This window comes from Astyanax mexicanus, chromosome 6, assembly GCF_023375975.1.
Source record: "Astyanax mexicanus isolate ESR-SI-001 chromosome 6, AstMex3_surface, whole genome shotgun sequence".
Classification (NCBI taxonomy): Eukaryota; Metazoa; Chordata; class Actinopteri; order Characiformes; family Acestrorhamphidae; genus Astyanax; species Astyanax mexicanus.
Genome location: NC_064413.1, coordinates 31,255,292 through 31,277,584, shown reverse-complemented (window position 1 = coordinate 31,277,584; position 22,293 = coordinate 31,255,292). Strand labels below are relative to the sequence as shown.

The 22,293-nt window shown below is 37.5% G+C and overlaps 2 protein-coding genes and 1 long non-coding RNA gene across 8 annotated transcripts; 1 reads left to right on the top strand and 2 right to left on the bottom strand.

Annotated features, from left to right (window-relative positions):
• Window positions 1-116: 116 nt before the first annotated feature.
• cnih4 (cornichon family AMPA receptor auxiliary protein 4) lies at window positions 117-7,019 on the bottom strand. 2 transcript variants are annotated; one of them, XM_007251808.4, is made up of 5 exons: window positions 6,861-7,019; window positions 5,746-5,814; window positions 4,871-4,983; window positions 4,602-4,742; window positions 117-3,392 (listed from the first exon to the last, which is right to left on the bottom strand). In XM_007251808.4, the coding sequence occupies exons 1-5, from the start codon at window positions 6,927-6,929 to the stop codon at window positions 3,365-3,367; spliced, it is 420 nt and encodes a 139-aa protein (XP_007251870.1). In that variant the 5' UTR covers window positions 6,930-7,019; the 3' UTR covers window positions 117-3,364. The 2 variants fall into 2 exon arrangements, with proteins under 2 accessions (XP_007251870.1, XP_022529439.1); XM_022673718.2 differs by lacking the exons at window positions 5,746-5,814; window positions 6,861-7,019 and adding an exon at window positions 6,088-6,781.
• A 1,071-nt stretch (window positions 7,020-8,090) lies between these two features.
• Window positions 8,091-17,578, top strand: fez2a (fasciculation and elongation protein zeta 2a). 5 transcript variants are annotated; one of them, XR_002650449.2, is made up of 10 exons: window positions 8,091-8,590; window positions 10,351-10,459; window positions 10,756-10,872; window positions 11,846-11,960; window positions 12,035-12,300; window positions 13,904-13,984; window positions 14,253-14,328; window positions 15,149-15,214; window positions 15,385-15,573; window positions 16,803-17,578. XR_002650449.2 is itself a non-coding variant. In XM_049480773.1 (10 exons), the coding sequence occupies exons 1-9, from the start codon at window positions 8,238-8,240 to the stop codon at window positions 15,393-15,395; spliced, it is 1,194 nt and encodes a 397-aa protein (XP_049336730.1). In that variant the 5' UTR covers window positions 8,091-8,237; the 3' UTR covers window positions 15,396-15,408; window positions 16,803-17,578. The 5 variants fall into 5 exon arrangements, 4 of the variants coding, with proteins under 4 accessions (XP_049336730.1, XP_022529437.1, XP_022529435.1 ...); XM_049480773.1 differs by having other exon boundaries at window positions 15,385-15,408; XM_022673716.2 differs by having other exon boundaries at window positions 15,385-17,578.
• A 2,041-nt stretch (window positions 17,579-19,619) lies between these two features.
• On the bottom strand, window positions 19,620-21,227 carry LOC125802517 (uncharacterized). The gene is made up of 3 exons (XR_007439649.1): window positions 20,999-21,227; window positions 20,582-20,926; window positions 19,620-19,791 (listed from the first exon to the last, which is right to left on the bottom strand). It is a non-coding gene; the product is annotated as an uncharacterized LOC125802517 (long non-coding RNA).
• Between the last annotated feature and the right edge of the window lie 1,066 nt (window positions 21,228-22,293).

Here is a 22,293-nt window from a genome sequence, read left to right as displayed (position 1 = left end):
AGTACTACAAAGCTGTACAGGCCATTACCAGGCTGTTAAGGCTTAGACTTTGTTCTCTGGTGCAGCTCTGAAAATGAGAATGTGGTGTAAATTCAAATACAGTAACTCCAGATTACTCAAGGTCTTAAAATGATTTAATTCAATTCATTTTGAGTGACAGGTGACAAAGCAAAGTTCATGTACTTGTATTCCGGTTAACTGAAAAGTGTCTCCATCTCACATTCTCCTTTAAAATACTTTGACCATTTTCAGGCAATCCACAGAAAACAAATTACAAACTAGTCAATCCCTTGACTGTGTAAAGTTCACACTGTTTTCCACCAAATCCTTTAGCAGACTGCAGGAATGAGTGGAAGATCCTAGAACCATAGGTTTTTATTTTCCTTCTTGTTTTGAAATATAAGTACTAAACGTATATGTACTTGTATACATACTAAATACTGGTACTGATATGGTAATGTAAATAATATCTTATGACACTAGCCCCAATACTGTAAATATAAACAACTATCACAACTGGTCACTTCATGTATTGTATCAGTATTATATTTGGATGAGAAGCCGCATAAAAAAATAAAAAAATGTTACAAAAAATTATAATCTGACTATAATTGGTCTGAAAATAACTGAACTGGACACTAAGCACTTTTGACTACCAAGTGTACCTATATGCAGCCGAAATCCTTCCAGGATATAATCCAGATACTAGTCACATGAAGTGTCCAGGTGTGAGAAGGACCATATTTTATCTCCATCTGGTACCCTTGCCATGATCCATACTTTTTCCATATACAGTACATAGTGTTTCTGCAAAGTCACTTCTTTGGAACATGTAGTTTGTAAGAATAAGTAAACATGCTTTGAAAAGGAATTTCAGTGGTTTGAAAACATCACAAGACTATATGAAATGACTGTTATGCCATATGAATGTTTTTTGTTACCAGATGTGCCTCCTTTGGAAAGAGTACAAAACCATTAACTGAGGGTGAAGTTGGAGCTGTGTATTCAGATGGACATCTTTTGCATTGCATTTTTTGAAAGGAGGGATTTTCACAGAAAGCTGGCTCAGAAAATGAGTGCACAGAACTGAAAGAAAGGAAGGCAGCAGGTGGGCAGACTCACTGACAGTACACTCACTTTAACAAAAAGGTGCCCCCTCATTCCCATGGCAAGGCCAAACTATAGGTATTGTAGCCATGTGATTGCTGGCTGACTATTGCAGATCAAGTAATGAAAAGGGTGCCCATGTTTTTCAGATACTGAATACTGTACAGAGGGACTGGCAATTAAAGACCACAGAGCAGCTATTATTGGGGTGGTTTGTCATTCACAGCACTGCAGCAACACTGACATGTGATGGTGATGGTGTGTTAGTTAGTGTGTGTTGTGCTGGTACAGTACGTGGATCAGATACAGCATTGCTGCTGAAGTTTTTAAACAGCGTCCAGTCAATGTCCACTCTGTTAGACACTCCAACCAGGCTGGTCCAATTTGTAGCTGTAAAGTCACAGACAGAAGCTCATCTGTTGTCAGTGTAACTGCAGTGCTAAGATTTACCTGCTCTGTGCTGGTACTGTGGGGTCCACACCACTAAAGAACAGGGTGAAAGGAGGATAATAATGTAATAAAGCATTTTTAGATTAGATGTAATAATAGCTGAACTACATCCACTTAAACTGCACTATTAAAGAGATATCAATGATATAATATCCACAATATACTCAAAAATATGTTTTTTCACAATTATGAAAAAATATATGTACTGCCCATATTCACTTGTTTTTTATTCTAACTAACAAAAAGCACCCCTCATACTCATATGTTTGAAGCTGTTAGACGATTTCCAAGACAGATTTCCAGACATGGATTAGGCCTAGTTCTAGATTGTACTTCTTTTCAATGTCTGGAAAACGGAAAACTGCCTCTGTCAACACTAAAGAACTCTGGTGAAGATTTTTGAAGAAAGTACTATTATTCAGATGCTACTGAAGCATTTGTTAACTGTTAGATGGCAGAAGCTAAACAGGTTTTGTATAGCAGGTTTGAACGACTCTAAAACTGCATTCACATGCAAGTCAGAGAATAGTAAGAGCACATCACATTTTTAAGCTTTGTTGTTGGACCTTTGTTGTTGGACCAACAAGTCATGTGCACCTTACAAGTTAGCAACCTGTATTACCCTTAATTCTGATAGCATGTGAATGCAGCATAAGAATCGAATGCAGAACATACATGGAACCATTAACTGCAGGAAATAAGCGATCACAGTCACACAAAAATATTAAATCTCCATTTTTGCCTTTTTTCCATATGAATCTGACAATAATAGAAATGCTTAATATAAAATCATTTTACACTGACTTTCACTGAACTGTTTTTCTCTTTCTGCTTTAAATCTGACATTATGGAGATCCAAAATTTCTATTTGACAGCAAGAGGGGAAATAAAGTTTTGCGCAGAGTTGGTGTATTGTCATGGAAAAGCCAGCAGTTCCCAAGTTTATTACCCCTGAGCATAGTGTTTTTCATTCTACTTAAACTCTCTGAGATGCCACTTAATTTTTAACAGAAATAGAAGACAATGGCTCCCAGAAACATTTGCTTTACAGATGAACAAGCACATTTGTTAAAATGAAAACCAGAAGGCACAGAGGTAACAATGTCAGCCTATGTGATGAAAGCAACCAAAAACCACAGAAACCGCAATGCAGAAAACAATCAAATGTGTAACTTTGAACGAATCATAAACAAAATACCACGTATTCTATTAAGGACACACAATTGTAGGGCATGCCTGTAAATGTGCTTATTAATTACATATCCCAGTTTCCATAACTCAGCAACAATAAAACTTTGTATAAAAAGAGTATTCCAGCAACTAACAATAAAAAATATACATATCCATCTTGAAGACAGGTGGACACGTGTACAATGACAGCATATTTAAGACAAGCCTGAAAAGATGACATGCTCACAAGCTCTAAGCCAATCGGTCACCCCCATGAGTCAGTGCGATTGTCATGTTGCTTCAGCCCTGAGAAGCAGTGCACGATGTGAGCAATGCAGCAATGCTGAACAAACAGCTAAATAAAGCAACTACACACAGCTGAACTTCATTGCAAATACACAAATAAAAAGATACATAGGGGACACCTGTCTCTCAAGTTGATCCAGGACAGCATTGAGACTGCAACACTTCTGTTATTTCAGTAAGGGGGAGGGGGGGTGGGATTTATGCTGGGTGAGGTGTCTGATGGAGTGTTTTCCTTGATGTGGCTCTGTCCGTGACTGATGAATCTATTCTTTCACGGCGCAGAGCGGACAGTTTATGATTTGGCAGTTTAGGTTCTTACGGCCCCAGGGCATCAATCATTGATCAGTGCCAGGATCATGCTGAAAGTGAAACCAGAGAGAGAGTATGAATGAGCATGGTTCAAATCAGGCAAGTGGGCTAGATGGACAGAGAGGTTAAACTGGAAGGACTTGGTGGAGAAACTCTAAACAGGCAAAACAGGATCTGATTACTGGCCAGTTACTGTTTAACTTTTAATTGGAAAAATAAGGTAGCAGTTATTTAATCTGCTTATTTCATACTATGAGCTGTATCTGAAAGAAAATACTCACTGGTGATTATGTATGTAGCTTATTTTATTCATCATACTGTCTAAAAAGGTGTTGCATAAAGCCAGGAGTTCTACACTTTAGTATTAAAGTATGCATGGAAGGTTAACACACAGAGCAAAACCCAGAAGCTCACCATTACTGACTGAGAAGGAAAAAGCAACAAAACACCTCAATACTTTGTAAAAGTCCTTATCCTTTATGCAATATATATAAACACACACTAGAATCGTTTAGATTAGGGGTGTCCGATCATGTCTGCTAAGGGCCGGCTGCAGATTACTTAGCTGAAATGAATACCACAACAGTTGTTTGCAGATAAGATAGGAAACTCCTGATTTTAAAGATTCCAATATATACACAATACATGAAAATTAAACCATAAAATGAGGGATGAAAGCAAATTAGAGAAAACCAAGCATGCACATTTTGTAACTAAACATTTAACTTGATTTACTTATATCATTTTCCACTGCATGGTATCTATGCAACTAGACTCATCTTTGATTTCTTGCTTTTCCAACAAGCAAATTTGTAGCACACAATCTAGCACACGGAACCAGGTACCTGCTTACAGATGAGTAAGGACTGATATTTAACATGTAACTCTTAGAGAGCACAAATTGAACAGAAACAATCATCATTTATATGACAATACCGACATTCAGCTCAAACGAACCATTTGTAAAATCTCCACGCTACAGTTTTCACATTTATTTTAATCAGAATCACAATAGCAGCATGCAGTCTTTAGATAAAGTACAAACATACTTTGGATCGGTGGATCCAGGAGATCAATGTGTAACGTCACAACAACATTTAAATAGTTGAATGGGTGGGTGGGGTGAGGTGTGGTTTATGGTAGTGAATACCAAAAAGAGTCGAGCAGAGTCAGTAATATGCAGTGGGACAGCATCATAAATTTGCAGGTGTCACCCAACAGTAAATGAAGAATGTCTATTGTGTCCATTAAATTCTTACCTGTACAAGTAGATGAAAAAGCAAAGTAGGTGAAAGCCCAGTTTAATCATGGCCTCCTTCATGTGAGACTTCAATTGGCCCCTATTGTGAATCTCCGTTGGGTCAAACACTCCCATGTTACCCATAGGAACCTTCACATATCTTTCAGAAAAGAGAATACTTAAATGTTAGCAACACAGAAATTTGTAATTATTCCTAAGCAATATTTTTATGCAGATCATAAAGGGAACCAAGGGAGTTAAACACACTGTTTCTGTGTCAGGGTTTACCTGTAAACGTTCCACGATGCCACAGGAAGATTGAGGAGGAAAATGAACCAGTGCATGGAGACTAGCATCAAAACTGTCGCCAGAGACTGGCCAATTAGTTCGGGTATGACCCACTACACAAAGAGAAGAATCAATAGGATCATCAGAGATTATAAAGCTATGAAGAGTCAAATTATAACATAGCTATTATAATTAGGCAGGCTTGTTGAGGTTTAGCATCTCTTTACAGGAAACGGCAACATCTGAACATCTAACAACAAAGAAGCAAACTTTAGAGTCATTTTGTTCATGCCTTGTGTTCCTCGTGTACCTCTTGCACACATTGCACATTTCTACGTTTCACCTGTTTCAATACAGCAGACTGTAGGCTTGAGCCAGTCCCACAACACAGTTTAAAATACTGTGAAATAAAGGAAATTGGTAAGTCAAGTGTTTCACAAGTTTTGTTTCGGTTGCCTCTTTCCAGTTCCACATGTGCTCTGTTTCCTATTGTCTTTTTCAATGTTGCGTCACCTGAGATTTTTTTAAATTGGACCAGAAAAAAGCATAAAAATGGTGAGCACATGAGCCACTTGGTTTGAAAATGTTAATGGTGCAAAATTAGCAATTTCTTTGTATGAGCAATGCTATGCCCCTATCACTGGCACTGTTAGGAGTACCGGCAATAAGCGCTGTATATCAGAATGCTGGAGGCAAATGGAGGTGGGCTATTTGACAAACGTTTGTACTCATTGTCATGTTTTACTACAGCCCAACTTGTACAATTTGTCTTTAAGCCTTCAAATACACAGAATTAGTTTTTTCAGGTCATGTCAGACTGTCTACTAGCAGAATTTCTCTCCCAAGAAAAGCCAGTTCACATCAGTTTCACTTACTTTGTTAAGCTTTGAACAGCAAGCCCGGGCATTAATGTAATCACACTCAAGATCAGAGAGGGTGATGATCTGTTGGTGGAGTTAATGTTTATAACCTTAGATGTAAAGTGGAAAACATAGCAAGCGGTGTTTTGACAAACGACACAGAACAGACCAACCAGACAGGTTTCTCAGTGCTGTTTTAACGAGCCTGCCCAGGGGAACCTGCTTAAGGGCTTAAATCTAACTTGCAGTCTGAGGAAAGACAATCGTATTCCATATTGTACATGCTTTAAACCCTGTTCTTGTAGAGCGAGAGCTACCCAACCTGCAGACTTTGGACCCAACCTTAATCCACCTCACCTGATCCACACGATTACTGCCTTCTGTAGTGCTGGAATGGCTGAACGGGGTTTGTTATAGAGCTAGTTAGATTTAGGTTTGAGCTGAAACATGCAGTACGGGAGCTAATCTAGCTTCTTAAAATAGATCTCCAGGACACACTTTAACCCCTCTAGAGGCCTTGAAATATATGCAGGCTACAAGTGTAGATGATACATAACCCTTTTACTCTGCAGTAAAATTTACATTCACATTCTGCTGCCTATCCACCCTCTACTCCACTTAATAATTTCAAATCAGTAACATAAATCAAACCCAAATTTAACAGGTTAAACGGAGCCAAACCGCTCATTAGCTCAGAGTTTAACGGCTTTGTGTCCTGGAACATTCAAATATTCCAATTCAACAAAACTAACTAACGTTAGGCTAACTAGCAGGCAGCTCCTGCACTAAAGCCGCATTAACAGAACCTAGGCTAGCGTTAATTCGCTGCAGACTCTCTCTCCTGCGCGCGGATTAGGCCTAATCTAAACTGAATCAGCCCCCGGTGGTACAGACACTCAGGGCATCGGGTCTGGTTAATATTCGGTGTGTTTGTTAGAGATGGATCAGACCCGAGGTAAGACCTGAGGCGGTGTGTCCGCGCGCCTCCTCCTCTACAGCGTAACCAAGCAGCTCACTAAGGGTGTCCAGCTAACCGCCCTCCCGCATTTAAACCCCGCACCAAACCGTCACCGGTAACCCGCAGCACAGTCCGGGGGTCTCCGGGCTCCTGCAGCGGCAGTAAAGGATACGAAGTACACCGACAGGAATATGAGCGCGCAGCAGTCGACAAGCGACAGAATAAACACCGCGGCTTCCATCTTCAACTTCCTCCTCCAGCAGCTCTTCCGCCCGGGAGAGAGGCCGCTTCCGCCGCTCTTCTTCGTGTCGCTCTGAACAGAGAAACACCGCCGCCCCGTGAACAGCGCGAGCGACCGCGCGCCTCACTCTGACCCACAGAAACACTTACAGTAGGTTATATTTATCATGAAAACTACAGAAACACTTACAGTAGATTATATTTATGATGAAAACTACAGAAACACTTACAGTAGATTATATTTATCATAATAAAAACGTACAGTACAGACAAGATACAACCATCCAACAAACAAATCCACATTCAGTTCACATCAGTGAGAACATTCATTACAAACATAGAATATTTTACAACAAACAGCTGTTTTTATATTCATCAACATTATTTTTCCTTTTTATTGAAGTCCATTCCCACCACTTAAAAAACACAGCATATATGAAATTGCTATCATTTTGAGATGCTTATAAATATTTTGAGATAATAGACAATTATGTCAATGCAAAAACATCTTTATATAATGACTTATTTACATAATGAATAAATATGAGATAAATATGAGTATCAAAATTATGAGATAGTATCTTAACGATTATAAAATAGTATCTAAAAGATTATGAGATTATGAGAGTATGAGATAGTGATGACAACATATCTCAAACTTATGTGATAGTATGTAAAAATAATGACTCAGTATCTAAAAATAACTCAAATTAATGACCTAGCATTTCACTTAAAAATAAAAAAATATGTGCTACGTTTTGTGCAACAATACGCACTAAATTGTAGTACGCTTGTATATGTATTGTTTGTTTTAAACGTATTAAACTATACTTGCATTGAATATGTATACTTTGTTTGTTTGTATCATATTTTTTACTCGTACTGTGTTCTTGCAGTGTAGAAAGAGAAATATTCATTAATAATCATTATCATATGATTTTAAATGTAAAGAAAATGAAACACAAAACAAAATAACAAAAAAAAAAACAATCTGATATATATTAGGCAATGATAAATAGTGGTTGTTTAAAAGTTGTGTATTGCATCATCGACATTAAAATATGTTATGCCAGAATAATTGAACCTTTATTCAATGTTCTTTTGTTCTTTTATATCTGAGTTGTCACAATGTTGTCAGAACGTACAGACATGTTCTGAGGTAAACAATAGGCTACAGATAGTAAACAGAGACAGTGTACAGAGAGATGAATAAGAGGCAGGGTGAGCTAGTACCAGCCTGTGTGTGTGTGTGTGTGACAGTGGATGATGCTGTAGTGTTGTGGGGAGGAGGAATTCCTGCGCTGGATGAATGGGGCACTTGAAGCGTGAATGGCCCTCCCTCGCTGCTGCAGCTATGGCGGCGCCCGGACCGCAGCCTGATGCGGAGCTGCGGGCTCTCAGCGCGCTCGACCCTCTTTCAGCCCGGGAAAAACGACCTGCTCCGGCCAGCGTGGATGTGGAGGAGGTGGCGGAGCTGCTGGGGAGCTTTCTGGACTCTGAGAACGGCCCCTCTGCCGAGACCCCTGCGGTCAAACCCACGGAGGAGCTGGTCAGCGGCTTCGACGAGAAGTTAAAGGCGTGCTTTGGACATTTTAGCTCTAAACCTGCCGTAAAAGCGGGGGTAGAGCCTATCACTGAGGACACCTTCCTGAAAAACGACGAGTAAGTGTGTGTGTGTAAGGGTGTGTGTGTGTTTGTGTGTGTGCAGGATTGGCTCTGTTTAAGCGGTGCCTGAGGCGATACATGATACGGGAGGATACAGGGAGAGCAGGATCAGACTGGGAGCTGTATTTATACACCGTTATTTATTATTATAAGAAACGCAGGAGTATTGCCTTAGTATTGCCTCTTTCTATTAATTGAATTGTCTGTTACTGAACACTGGGCTGTTTTATTAACTGATGTTTAACCATTCTAATGACTCCGTGCTCAGTGTCTGGTGTTACACAGCTCTGAAAATGAAGGACAGACAGTAGAGCATCTCAAGTAGCGCAGCTCTCTGTTTAAGTGGGATCACGTGACCCGGTCCACTCTGGACAGAGCTGATGTTTCCATACACCACACCACAGTGACTGGACTTATATCAGTCTGAAGAAATACAGGATATGGCAAATTATACAGAGAACAATAACACTTTTCTGTAATTATCATAAACCAGCTTTCAAAGAGAAAAACAGGTCCACGCCTCTTATAAGCAGCACCACAGGGATGCCAATTATTGTGGCAAGGAAAAACTCCCTTACATTAAGAGGAAGAAACCTTAGGAGGAACCAAGACTCAGTCAGAGAAACCCATCCCACTCGGGTCAACCGAGACTGATGGATACGTATTTTTTGCAAAATGTTTAGATATGATGTTTAAAAAACAATACATTCTGATTGTTTGTGTATTGTTTTGCCACAAAGTGTATTAAACTATATAAATGTATATATACACCTATATACCTATATATTAGACCTGTATGAATGCATTATGACTTCATGACATTCATTCAACACTCACTGGGGGTCCTTTATTATTCATTCAGTGTTTTGTCTGATTCTTTGTTCTGTAAAGCTGTTTTGTGACATCAGTGGTTAAAAAAGTGCTATATAAATAGATTTGATTTTATAAAAGTTGGCAAATATTGTGTAACATTTTTATTGATAAAAAAAAGAAAAAATCCAAAACCCCATGTATAAAATGTAAAATGTACTTTTCACCTCAAATATATTTTTCATAGGTTAATATTAAACACATGAAAACAATTAAGGAATACATATGGAATGATGCATTAAACAAAAAAACCTAACCTGACCTAAACCCAACTGAGATGAGCTGGAGCTTCACAGTATTGTTCAGCACCTCCAGGAACTGTTTTAAGAAGCTGAGAAAACTATTTCAGGTGACTCTACCTCATGAAGACACTGAGATTAAAATACCAAGAGTGTGCAGATCTGTTCTCAAAACTTGGAATGATCTAAAGTATAAAACATATTCTGGTTTCTTTAACACTTTTTGTTTACAAAATAAGCTTTAATATAGTCTTTTATATTAATTTACAATATAAAAAAATCATAAAAAGAATTATGTGTGTCCAAAGGTTTATTAAACTGACATTGCAATACATATTTTGTTTAGAATTGCAAATTTGTCTAATACTATTGAAGTTAAATGTACTTTTCACCTCAAATATATATGCCCGTTTTGGATGTAATTTACATTTAAAATGTCTGTAATGACAGTAAATATACTGATGTAGGGAAGTGGTTTATTTTGTGTTGTGCTTAAAATCTCTTACTTCTAGGAAGCTTACCTATCATATCACCAGGTACTTGTCAATACACAGCCCTGTATTTTGAATTAGACAGATTTATGAATGTTTAACTGTTGGTTAGAATAAAAGCTAATAAGTTGTAATGGTTATTCTCACTCCATTCTAGCATCTGGAATGCATTGACAGATAATTATGGGAATATCATGCCGGTGGACTGGAATCAGTCTCATGCTCGCTCACTTCACCTCTCCACCCTGAACATTGAAGACAGGCCGGTGAGTCAGAAGCTTTATTTTTGTCTCTTACTCTTCTTGTAAGTCTCCCAGTTTTACTGGAAGTATATTTCCCATCAGAAGACACCACATGAATAAAAGGGGACTGTCAAGCAATGTACAAATACTATTACAGTGAAGCATATTTAAGTAAGTGTGATTTCACTTTTTGTCAACTCTTACATAAACCACATTAACAGGCTCCTTGAGTTTTTAAGTTTAAAAAAAAAAAAAAAAACTGGTGAGATTCAGGATTTGGACTGGTTTTAAACTATTTTTTCTGAATTTTGTTTCCGCAGAAGGTGAGTAATGTGAATTTGGATGTGTCTGATGATGAGGAGATGAGGGAACAGATGGATATGCACTCTATCATTGTGTCCTGTATCAACGAGGAGCCCCTCTTCACTGCTGAGCAGGTGCTGATTTACCTCACCACAACCAGAGTTTCAATTTGGTATCTTATGATATGGTTTTGAGTAGGGCTGAACAATATTAAAGTGCGCACATGTTTCAATACTGATATGATTTTTAAAAACATTACCTTTATTTAGGCCTGTCACGATAACAACATTTTCAGGACGATATATTGTCCCAGAAATTATTGCGATAAACGATAATATTTTCATTTTAAAGCGTCACTATAGAAAATACTTTTTTTCCTGCTTCGGGGCTCCCAAAGGAGCTTTAAGACAGTCTGTCACAGTAATAATATACTAGCATAATAATACTATTACGTTGGCAAAAATGATCGCGGGTAAAAAAAATATTGCACGATAAGTCGATAACTTAATTATCGCGACAGGTCTACCTTTATTTTAAAACACATTAGTTACAGGATCTGTCATGGACTAACATTTATTACAGAGTACATTCATTTTCCATACGTTTGTATGCATAGACATCAATTGTTGGTGTTTTTCTGTGGCTTTTGTGTTGCTTAAATCTACTGAAATCAGTTGGTTTTTTATTTAAATTTTGGCTAAATCATCCAACTCTAGTTCTTTGTGACTTTGCATATGTTCAGTTATTAGCACATTTTTTTTTGTCCAAATCTAAAATGAGAGTGGCATAGAGATGCCTAGTCAGGTTTCAGTAGTTCTACATGCTAGGTATATCTTTAAAAATATCTCACAATTGTAACAACAATCAAACTGAACAAGACTTTGCTATGCATTTAATATTTCATATAAAACTGTAATCAAAGTCATCACCCACCTAGACAATATTTTTGCATACCATGGATACATATTTTTACACTTAAACCTTTTCTTTATTTAAAAAAAAAATCAGCTTTTGACATAATTTGAATGTGGCATTTCTTCTTTACATTATTTTTTTTTGTGTGACAGTGCTTGGTACTTGCTCACTGGATCATACTTTGCTTTATAGGTAATTGAAGAAATAGAGGAGATGATGCAGGACTCACCAGACATGGAAACTGAACACACGTCTCATTCTGATCAGATAGAAAGATACAGAAACAACAGCCACACCAACGAGGACAGTAAGTGTACACAGCTCCGTTTCTGTACATTATGTGTTTGTGCTTGGTTTAACTGTGTGAATGTAATTCTGCAGGAGTGAGAAACCTCAGTGTTGCAGAACTGAATGAGTTACTGGAGGAGGAAGAGACTGCTGTCCGCCGATACTCTGAGGAACTGGTCCAGCATCTGGCTATGAGGGACGAGCTGGACTTTGAGAAGGAGGTGAAAAATAGTTTCATTTCCATGCTGATAGATGTACAGAACCGACAGAAAGAACACAGAGAACAGATGAAAAAGAAGAGGAAATTAAAGAACGGTGGCGGATCCCACCACGGTAGAGCAGAAAGGATACCAACAAGTGTGAGTAACCACTTTACACAATTTAACACAAGCATGACAAGCAAATAGGCACATTTTTGGAGACTCATTTGAATCATTTTTAGATGTTGCAACCATTTCCTACATGCTTCTTTTTTTTTTTTTTGTAAGGCCAGTTTATGCTTCTGCATAGCTTATGCGTTGCCTGTGCACACTTCCCCAGAAGTACTGTCAGTTTCTTTATTGAAAGAGTTTCTTAGTGTTTTTTCATACTTGTCCCAAGAAAACAGTCTGCACCTGCGCTCGTTTAATGGAGGAGCTCATTATTGCTTGTTTTCACACACAATAACTTTTGTCTGAACCGTGTCTCTATTGCATCACTTTTCTGCATGTAGTTTCACAAACACTTCTGCCATTTGCTGCTTTTTACAATTTTTATTGTAAATAAAAGCAGCCTTTTGGGGATTTGTGGCTTTTTACCATGCAGAAGCTCCTCCAAGCAAGTGACCATTATCAATGATTTTTATGCATAAATGAGATTTGTATCCATGCAGGCCAGCACAAGACCAGCGTTAAGCGTTATTAGGAATTAGGTATTCTTATACTGATGGAAAGGGAAGTAACGCGATAAGTAATAGCATTACGTTACAAAATTAACCAATCCCATCAGCCACCATGAGGACATGGCTACGTGTAGCTTCTACACCTGCTGCACACAGGTCAATTTAAAGCAAACCCCAGATTACTAATTTCAGGAGGACCTGGGATCGGTACTCTGGACAGCTCCCAGACTCGAAAGCAGCTTTCACACTTGACCAAATTAACCAAACCTGCAGATAAAGCACACCTAAGTCCAGAAAAAATCATCATGTACCTGTGGCAGTGGCCGTATTTTGCTTGGCTATACCGTCCCCATGATTTCCAATGGGACAACTCTGTTCCATCCATTTCTAAAATGAATGTAGATTATGGAGAGGAGGCTTCATCTGTATTCAGATTTAGTCTTAAGATATTGACTATAACGACTATTTTGTAGTGTCTGAAGGCTTCATTGATTTCCAAAGTTTTAAGTTAAGGTTAGTATTAGGAACAGGGTTGGGTTTATAAACAGGATTAGGGTTAGTGTCAGTAACATTAAGGTGATAATTTTTATTTAAATGTAAAGATGAGCGTCTATGAAGTATCTACTGTAGGTTTTCCAAATAAGGTGTCATCCAAAAACTGTACTGCAAAGCACACTATTTAATTCATCTGCCCAACAAAATACACACAAAGTCTTTTGTTTGCTAATTGTTAGCACAGCATCAACCTTCTTAATTTTTACATTGCGCGTGAATGTGATACAGAAATGGGCTTCTTATCAGCGAATATGTTATTTTTGACCAAACCCTGCCGTAATTCTTAATCATCAAACAACAAGATTTTAAATGTGTTCATATGTCATATAATATTACAATGTACAGTAAATTACAATTTTAAATCATAATCACACAATATGGTTCAGACTTAACCAGAGCTAATGTGGCTTCTTCTTGTTCTCTTTCACACTGTGGATTTTCTTTTTTCAGTTTAAAAATGTGAATGTCTATTTCTTTCTACGTCTCTTATTTTCTATGCTTTTCTGTACTTGCTGTGGTCTTTTCAGCGCTTCAGCATGGAGAGTATTTCCTCTGCCATTCAGAATGGCTTCCGACAAACTTTTGGACACAGTGTTGGGGAGAAACAGGTGGCTATGTATTTCCCTTCTATTCTTTCATTTAATTCTTAATGGCCTGGAAGGGTTCTTTGGACCAACACCACTGAAGAACTTTTTTTTGGATAAGCTAAATAAGATTTCCATTCTACTCCCTTTCCATTAATCTGTTTATTCTAAGACTTCTTTCTAAATTTTATCATTTTATCACGACATCAAGGCAGAAATCAAGCTTCATCTCATCTTCAGCCACATCAAAAACTGTAATTTTGTTTACCATGTCTTTTATTTTTTCCAACAGTATCTCACTACAGTTATTCCTTATGAGAGGAAAGGAGGTCCTCCATCAGTTGAAGATCTTCAGGTTCTTACAAAAAGTGAGTATTGCCATTGTGCTTTAACATAGTTCCTGGCAGGCAGGGTGCTACTAAATATCTATAAAAAGTACCTGTTACTGGGAACAGGGCTTACTGTTTTATTTTACAAATGTTTTCAGGTATCACTGCTGCCTGAAATGTAAATTACCTATAATTAAAATTACATATACCTGTTGAAATAAAAATGTATATTATTTGAATGTTATTTTTTAGATTTGTATGCTTACTACAAGGGGTGGAAATCACAGAGCAACAAATGTTATTATCACAATATGTTGCCCATGATAACGTTTATATCACAGAACTGTGATTCTGCAATATTTAATATATTGCATGACTATTCTCTATGATTCTCATGATATCAGTGTTACTGAAGAGGATACAATACTCTACATAATCAAATACAAGATAATTAAAAAACAATATTCTTCTTTGATAACCAATATTATAGTAATAAAGCAGTAACTTTTGTAAGTAAAATTGTGGGGCGAGTCTTAGGGAGTTTATTGCACCTATGTTTCAATAAATATATTGATTTTAATGAAACATATCGAGAATGTATTGCAAACGAAAACGATAAAATATACATATTACAATATTGATATTTTGTCTTATTCCTACTTATTACTGTAGTACTCAATAGAGAATAAAGAATATATCTTTGTGGGCTATAATAGCAAAATGTAAAAAACACAGATTGTATATTTGTTGATTATGTATCTATATGTAAAACATGTATGTTAAAAAGAACCCTTTTTGTGAAGAGAGTATGCTTTACAGCAATTAGTAAAGCCTCACCATTTATTGCTTCTTTCTGTAGTTCTTCAGGCTATGAGGGATGACAGTGACAAAGTACCCAGTCTTCTTACAGATTACATTCTTAAAGGTAAGCATTCATACACTAGATTTAAATTTATGCTAACAGTTCCTTAATAAGTGATCAATTCCCCTATGTAGCACAGGAATATTGACAACCATATTTATAAACCATCTCTTTTGCTATAATTTATTTTTTATTTCCTCCATTCTTTTCCTCTTCTGGATTTCCACTGGTAGCTCTTGTCTGAGTGATGGATCGAGGTTTGTAAGAAACTGAAGATTTCTGGTTCAGTAGGCACAGCACCCTCTACTGGCACTAGTGACACTTGTGCACTCATGTTTGCTCTTGTGTTGTTGTATCTACCTGGTGCTACCATAGCAACCGATGCAGGGCCACAGCCTCACCCTCACCTTTTGCCTCACCTGGTAACAGTCATGCACTGCTATTTAAGTTTTTCTGTGAGCTGTCCCTAAATTCACCTGTAGCACTTTCCCTTTTGTGACGCCTACACCCAGTTATTACACACACACCATCAGTGCAGTTTCTGATATTATACACTCTTAAAAATAAAGGTGCTACACAAGGTTCTCTGAATGATGCAACAAAAGAACCACTCTTAATTCAATAAAGACTCATTTTTATAATTAAAATCTATGAAAGGCTCACAAATCTTCTCTTGGTGTAAAGGTTAGTTTTTTGCACAAAGTGGTTGTTCTGTGGCATTACTTAAAGAACCCTTTGTAGCATTATTATTTTTGAGTGCACTGCATGTTTGCACTTTAAAAACTTTGTTGTTCAAATAAAAGGAAAAGGATTCACTGAATATTATCCGAAATGTAGTTGATCAGCTACATAAAGAAAGAATGCATTGCCATGTGTCATGTTACAGAAAATAATATTGTGTCCCATTGCTTTGGGAAGCTAAAAAACACTGACTGACCTGTGGGATATGCATGTGGATCTACACTGAATGTGGGTGTGATTTCTGTCTGTCACATCTTTTCATACTGACAATTCTGGCAAGATACCACTGGTCCCAATCATTACCACCTAGTGTGCTGTCTACTGTGGGTGGTAGTGCCATTTTTGATGTGTTCCCAGTAAACATTACCTTTAGAGGATGCTTTTATCCAAAGCAACTTACCAAATAATGTAAGTGAAACTATGGATAATTAAAAACCTTGAGTGACCTTGACATATACCATCATGGCTGATCAACTACACATTTTTTGGTAAACCGTTCCATATCAGATTTTCACTTTCCGGTCACGCCATTGTGTATTCTAAGCTTCTTCAAATTATCTACCCAAACTTCAGGAACTATATAGAGATATTGATTACTGATCTACGACCCTGTTTACACTTGGTTACTTCATCATCTTGAGTATCAGGGATGTAACTGGATAAGGCCAAGCCACATTTAAATAGATACAAATCTAATCACCTACACCACTTCAAGAGGTGATCCATTTGCATTTGAGCCACATTTTTTAGCGGTGTAAATTCTGTGTATAATTAGTGTATATTCCACCCCACACAACAATCAGATTTCATTTAGACCAGATACTAGTCAAATAAAGTCACCAGGTGTAAACAGAGATTAATATTTATGTAATTGATTGCAAACATTGTCTGTCTGTGCTCTCTTTTGCAGTACTCTGTCCCTCCTAAAATGATGGTGAGACTTTTGCACTTCTGAGTCCACTTTGACAGAGGACTTACTGAGGATGATCAGGTGGACTTTGGCACTGTGACTCATCGCAGGATTGATTACTCAGATTGATATTACATCTTTTCTTAATGAAGGCTGTATATTCCCTTAATTGACATGCTGGATTATATTACTGCACTCTAATAGTACTGTAAGTGAAAGGATGTTGAATACAGTGCAAGCAAAACATATCTAAAGCATTTAAAACATGTAAGTGCACTTAAAACACCTCTGGAACATGTTCCAAAGTCTTGATATGCAGCAGCATTTATCTGTCTTGTTTGATTCTGCTTTTTTTTGTGTAAACACCACACTGTCTTTCTGGCTCACAGAAATGTGGCTTCAAGGGGTGTTGTAGTTCCAATCCTAAGGGTTGAGTAGTTTTTTTCTGTATCTTGAGAACAAACTCTTGTTGTGTTAATGAGTGTTGCTGGTCTCAAATAACATGCTGTATATCTTTGGAGAGAAATAATGATTAATTCATTAACTGATTTCGTTTGATATATTGATTTAAACAACTGTCAACAGTGATGTCACTGTGAAAACACTTGGTATTTATTTATCATTATTTAGAGAATGTCAGAATTCAAAATGATGTCATATGAAGAATTATTCTGTAATTATAATAATGGTATTGCTACATTACAGATATTACTATTTTACTGTTTGTAAATTCAATTTCTGCTTGTATTTCTGTTTAATAAATTAACATTAATGTAGTTGTTTGTGTAATTATTTCTGCAGTCTCATGATTAGTTTCTAATGTATGCAGGATCAGGGATTAATAAAGGACACATAATGCTCCTTTGGTAAAACTCACCATACAATGATTTTTGCTCCACTGATAATGAAATGATAAATGAGGCAAAAAGTCCTGATCTATTATCTCATTACTACAGCTCACATGTATTGTGTAGAATTGTGGTTGCTAAAATTGTCTGTCTTAAAAATGAATTATGTCCTTTTAAACTATCTTAACAGTCATTGATTATGTGCTTCTATTACTATGGAGTGAATTTTGAGCCAAAATTTTACGCAAAAAAAATGAACTGATTAGGTAACAATGGTAACAGTGCTTAACAGTGTGAACACTCAGTAAAGGGCCCCGCCACAGAAGTAAAGAAGCATATTTTGTTGTGAAAGGAGTGCTGTAATTGAATTTTTTTTTATTAAAACAAACCAATCAGTTCACACTTGGCAATCACTTAGTAAAACCCTGGCAGCCACCTGTTACCCCAGCTAGCGCTGAGTAACTACCTGTAGAGTAGAGCCGGTATAGAGCTCGTGCTGGTGTGTAAAACCTGAACTGCTCAGGGGTCTGTAGCTCCACAGCGCTGTAGCTCCGCCGATCTCCTCTCCAGCACAGTTAATAATAGTGGTATTTCTGTTAATTATTAATATAATATATTGAATAAAATAATACTCGCGGGCTCAGCTCAGTTATCGGCGGCAGCTACGAAGTTATCAGGTTCAGCTGTTTACAACCGTGATGTCGAACAGCGTCCCAGCAGCGCTCGTGATAGTCAGCGACGCCGTTACCATGGAGACTGGTAGGATAACCATGCGCAGTAAAATAACACGATTCCGACTGTTGGATTTCATGCAATCGGTATCACGTTGATTACTTAGCAATAGTACACGAGAGGGAGTTCTTTAAAGTGTAATATTGGCACTGCTGTGATGCGGTCGAAGATCAATGCCAATATTACACGTTATAGCACGGACCTCTAGTGTATTATTCCGATTATACCACAGTTCCACTATCGCTGTTTATTAAAATAGTTTAAGTTAAAGAGGATGAGAATGAGATTGGTTTGGTTATAAACACTCCACGAGTTAAAGTTAAATTGCTGCTCTGCTTGTAGCTGCTCTGCATAATCGGCTATTTCCGTCAAAATTCTGGAAATCTTAGCTCATTTGACTTTGAAAAAAATTTTTTTTTGTTTGTTTTAAGAATTACGGTTTTGTTTACTTAGCGCCCCCCAGCAGCAAGACCTGCGGATTTACCCTATTTCCCAATTTAACATTCAGCTTACCCTTTATTAACTGAAAAATGTATACACTTGAGCTGTTATTTTAATAATAACATCTCTAAACCTGATTTCAAATCGTATGACTTCTGTGTCTAAGCGGTTTTTCCTATGAGGAAAATAAATGGGCTTTTCAAAAACTGGCCTCTATCACATTATGTGGTAAATAAATATATGTTCTGAACCCTCTATGTTTTATACTGTGTACATTTAACTCCTGAACATCACTGGATCCTCTGATTTACGAGATTGTTTAAGAGATGTAACGAGAAATATGCTAGCTTTAAGCTAATGCTACAGCGGAGTGAACTGACGTCCCAGCGCAGCTGCAGAGTTTGGCAAGTGGGACTCTTTTCGGCGCAACACCAGCGAACTCCGGGCGCATGTTTACAGCAGAATGCCACTGGCCTGAAACTGCTGACGTGAAACTGCTGGATTAAAACCGTGGCTCTGCTTCTCTGTGTGGCAAGAGAGAGTAAACATACCAATAAATATTTATAGTAAATAGTGCATGACTACGCCACCTAAGGGAATTTCACCCCTAGGAAATATAACTGGCCCTTAAAGCCAAGAAAATTAAAGACACGCAGATCTAGAACACTTTGAGACCAGAGACGGAGTTACAAATATTTAAACAATTTTATTAACAATTATTTTTAAAACATTTACTTACACACACACACACACACACGCGCACGCGCACGCACACGCGCACACACGCACGCCAGGTCTGGACTGAGGGCTTACCGCGGCAGAAAGGAGCAGAAAAAGGATACGAGGTCACCTACACTACACACACCACACGTGACTGCACTGCATATCTCAAACACCAAGTGCTCTACACTACAGAATGGTGAAAAGGTACTCCACACCCCAAGCTCTGTCGCTTTGGCCCACAGCTCCTGTCCAGCCAAAAAAGAAACAAAATTAAGTATGGCAAATGGTAGAGGGGAGAGACCACTAATAATTTTACCAGAACTATATTTCAAATTAAAACTACACAATTAATTGCAACAACTATATAAAAGAGAAAGGCACTTATCTTATTTAGTCCTGGTCTCTCGCAGCCGCTCTTTACCACACCACAGTACAACCACCACAAACACACGCACGCACACAGTTCTGCTAAACAGAAGAGAAGAAAGCCCAAATAACCAAAATTTAACCCAAATTAAAGTAATCCAAACACAAAATACAAAAATCAGGAAAGTGCAGTCGACTGACTGCACTAATAGTCAAAATAAAATAATCCCACCAAATTAACCACTCAAACTCAAATTATAAGGGAATCAAATATATGAAACAAATGAGAAATACTTAATAAATGACAAGACACCAAATCATAAATGAGAACGTAGTCAATAAGAAATCAACCCCAATTCCAAACAAAACAAAAAGAAGCAACAGATAGTTAGGGTTGATAACACAAAGCAAAATTATAAAAATAGAATACAAACTCAGGCAAAACAGAAACCAAATTTTAACAAAGAAATAATCCAAAACAAAGAATGAATAAGACAGAAAATAACAAAAGAAAATTAACAACTAAAATAGAGAAACAAAACAGCAGCACTGAGAAGCTAAAAGCCACAATCAGCACAGTCTGGGTGAGAAAACCTATAATATATACACAAATTTTAATTAAACCATTTAAAATAGCCAATTTGAGAATTAATAAAATATTATACTTACATACAGCATGCAGTTTCCCCAAACAATCAGGGTTAGAGTGCAGAGAGCAGACAACACCACTGGCAATCACAGCTGGCGCAGCAAACAGCAGCTAGCAGAAAATGGCACGGCAGACACAGGAAATGGCCACAGCAGACGATCAGCTACAGCACGGCAACAGCACAGCCACACGGCCGCTATCCCTACCCCAATCCAAAAGAGCAAGTCAGCTGTAATTCTAAAATCACGCTCAAACTAACAAAATAAGCAGAGCAGACCTACCTTATGAAACTGAAAGTGAAACTAGACCCACAAGAGCACAATACAACGCTGCTGGGCCGGCAAAACAGCCGAAAATCTTCAAGTCTAGAAGTAAAATGTGCTAATGAGTTAATCAAGTCACACAGTAAGATAACAAACTACTGTAGCCACAAATACCTTCTTTGGAAGTGAGCCAAAAACCGCGCTAAATCAACCAAGCTGAATGCCGCTGGACCGGAAGTGAGACGCTCCGGGAGAGAGAGGAGTGGGGGACAGGAAGCGCACACCAAATAAGGGTCCCCCATCTATATATAGGGGATAGAAATCCCGCCCAGCACCTTAAAGCGCCCGCACACCATTATTAAATGAAAAAATGTAGGTGGGGTAAACAAAACCCCTCCTGCTACATCTGCATACAGACCCTTCTCTACTGTGTATGTTTATGTTTATAGGTTCTGAGCCTGTCACTAAAGAGTTCATGATGAGGTGTGCATCACACCCTTTAAGATTTGAAAAAAAGCTCCTTACAGCACCCTGTTCTTAATCTTAACTCAAGAAGAACCCATGAAGAACTCATGAAGGTCCTATTCAGACATTTTAATTAAATATTTTACACCCTAACTAATTCTGATACGATTTCTACAACAAACTGTTACAATACAAGTTATGAAATTGTTGTGTCATTTGTGTTACATCAGGATTTTAAAATATTAAGCCATGTTTCCACAAAAGTAAGAAACATGAATAAGCTGCAGAAGCAGCACTTTTCTTTAATTATTGGCCTTTTTAAAGCAAAGCTACGGATTTCATTTGGATCCAGCTTTTATCTGAATAAAATGTCTAATAGTAAGCTGCAAGTAACTGAATGATTATTTTGATAATCACTTAATATTTTGATTAAAAAATAAAAATCCCCAGATAGCAAAGGGACGCTACTGCTACTGAGGGCTCAGCTGAGGCTGAAGTTACAGCTAGAGCACATTTAAAGGACTTTTATCTGTTTAAAAAGTTTAAATAGATTTAAAATAATGTCTGTGCTGCTAAAGCATTTGATATTGTTTTGTGTTAAGACAGTTATTCTATATTTCAGTGTGAGAATTATTATAAAAATAATAATAAAAAATGAATGTAAACATTTACAGACTCTTATTTTGGTCAACTGCTCCATAGGATTCAATTCATTTTGATCTCATTCTGGTGGCCAACCAAACCGGGAAGATATTGTCATGTGATATTACTTCTGTTGTAGAGATTCTCTTGGTTAAAATATGCAGCATATGTTTATTTGCTGTTTGCTGTTTTTTTCTGATATTTGTTTTTGGTTCGTTTTGTTTAGTTTTCTAGTGTGAATGAATTGAAGTGAAGTGAGTGCATACGGCGACCCTCGGTGGAGACTCAATATTTTGCACCCTTTTTCAGCACAAAGTACATGAAGATATCTCAACAACAAGGAACACAATGTCAGTGTGAGT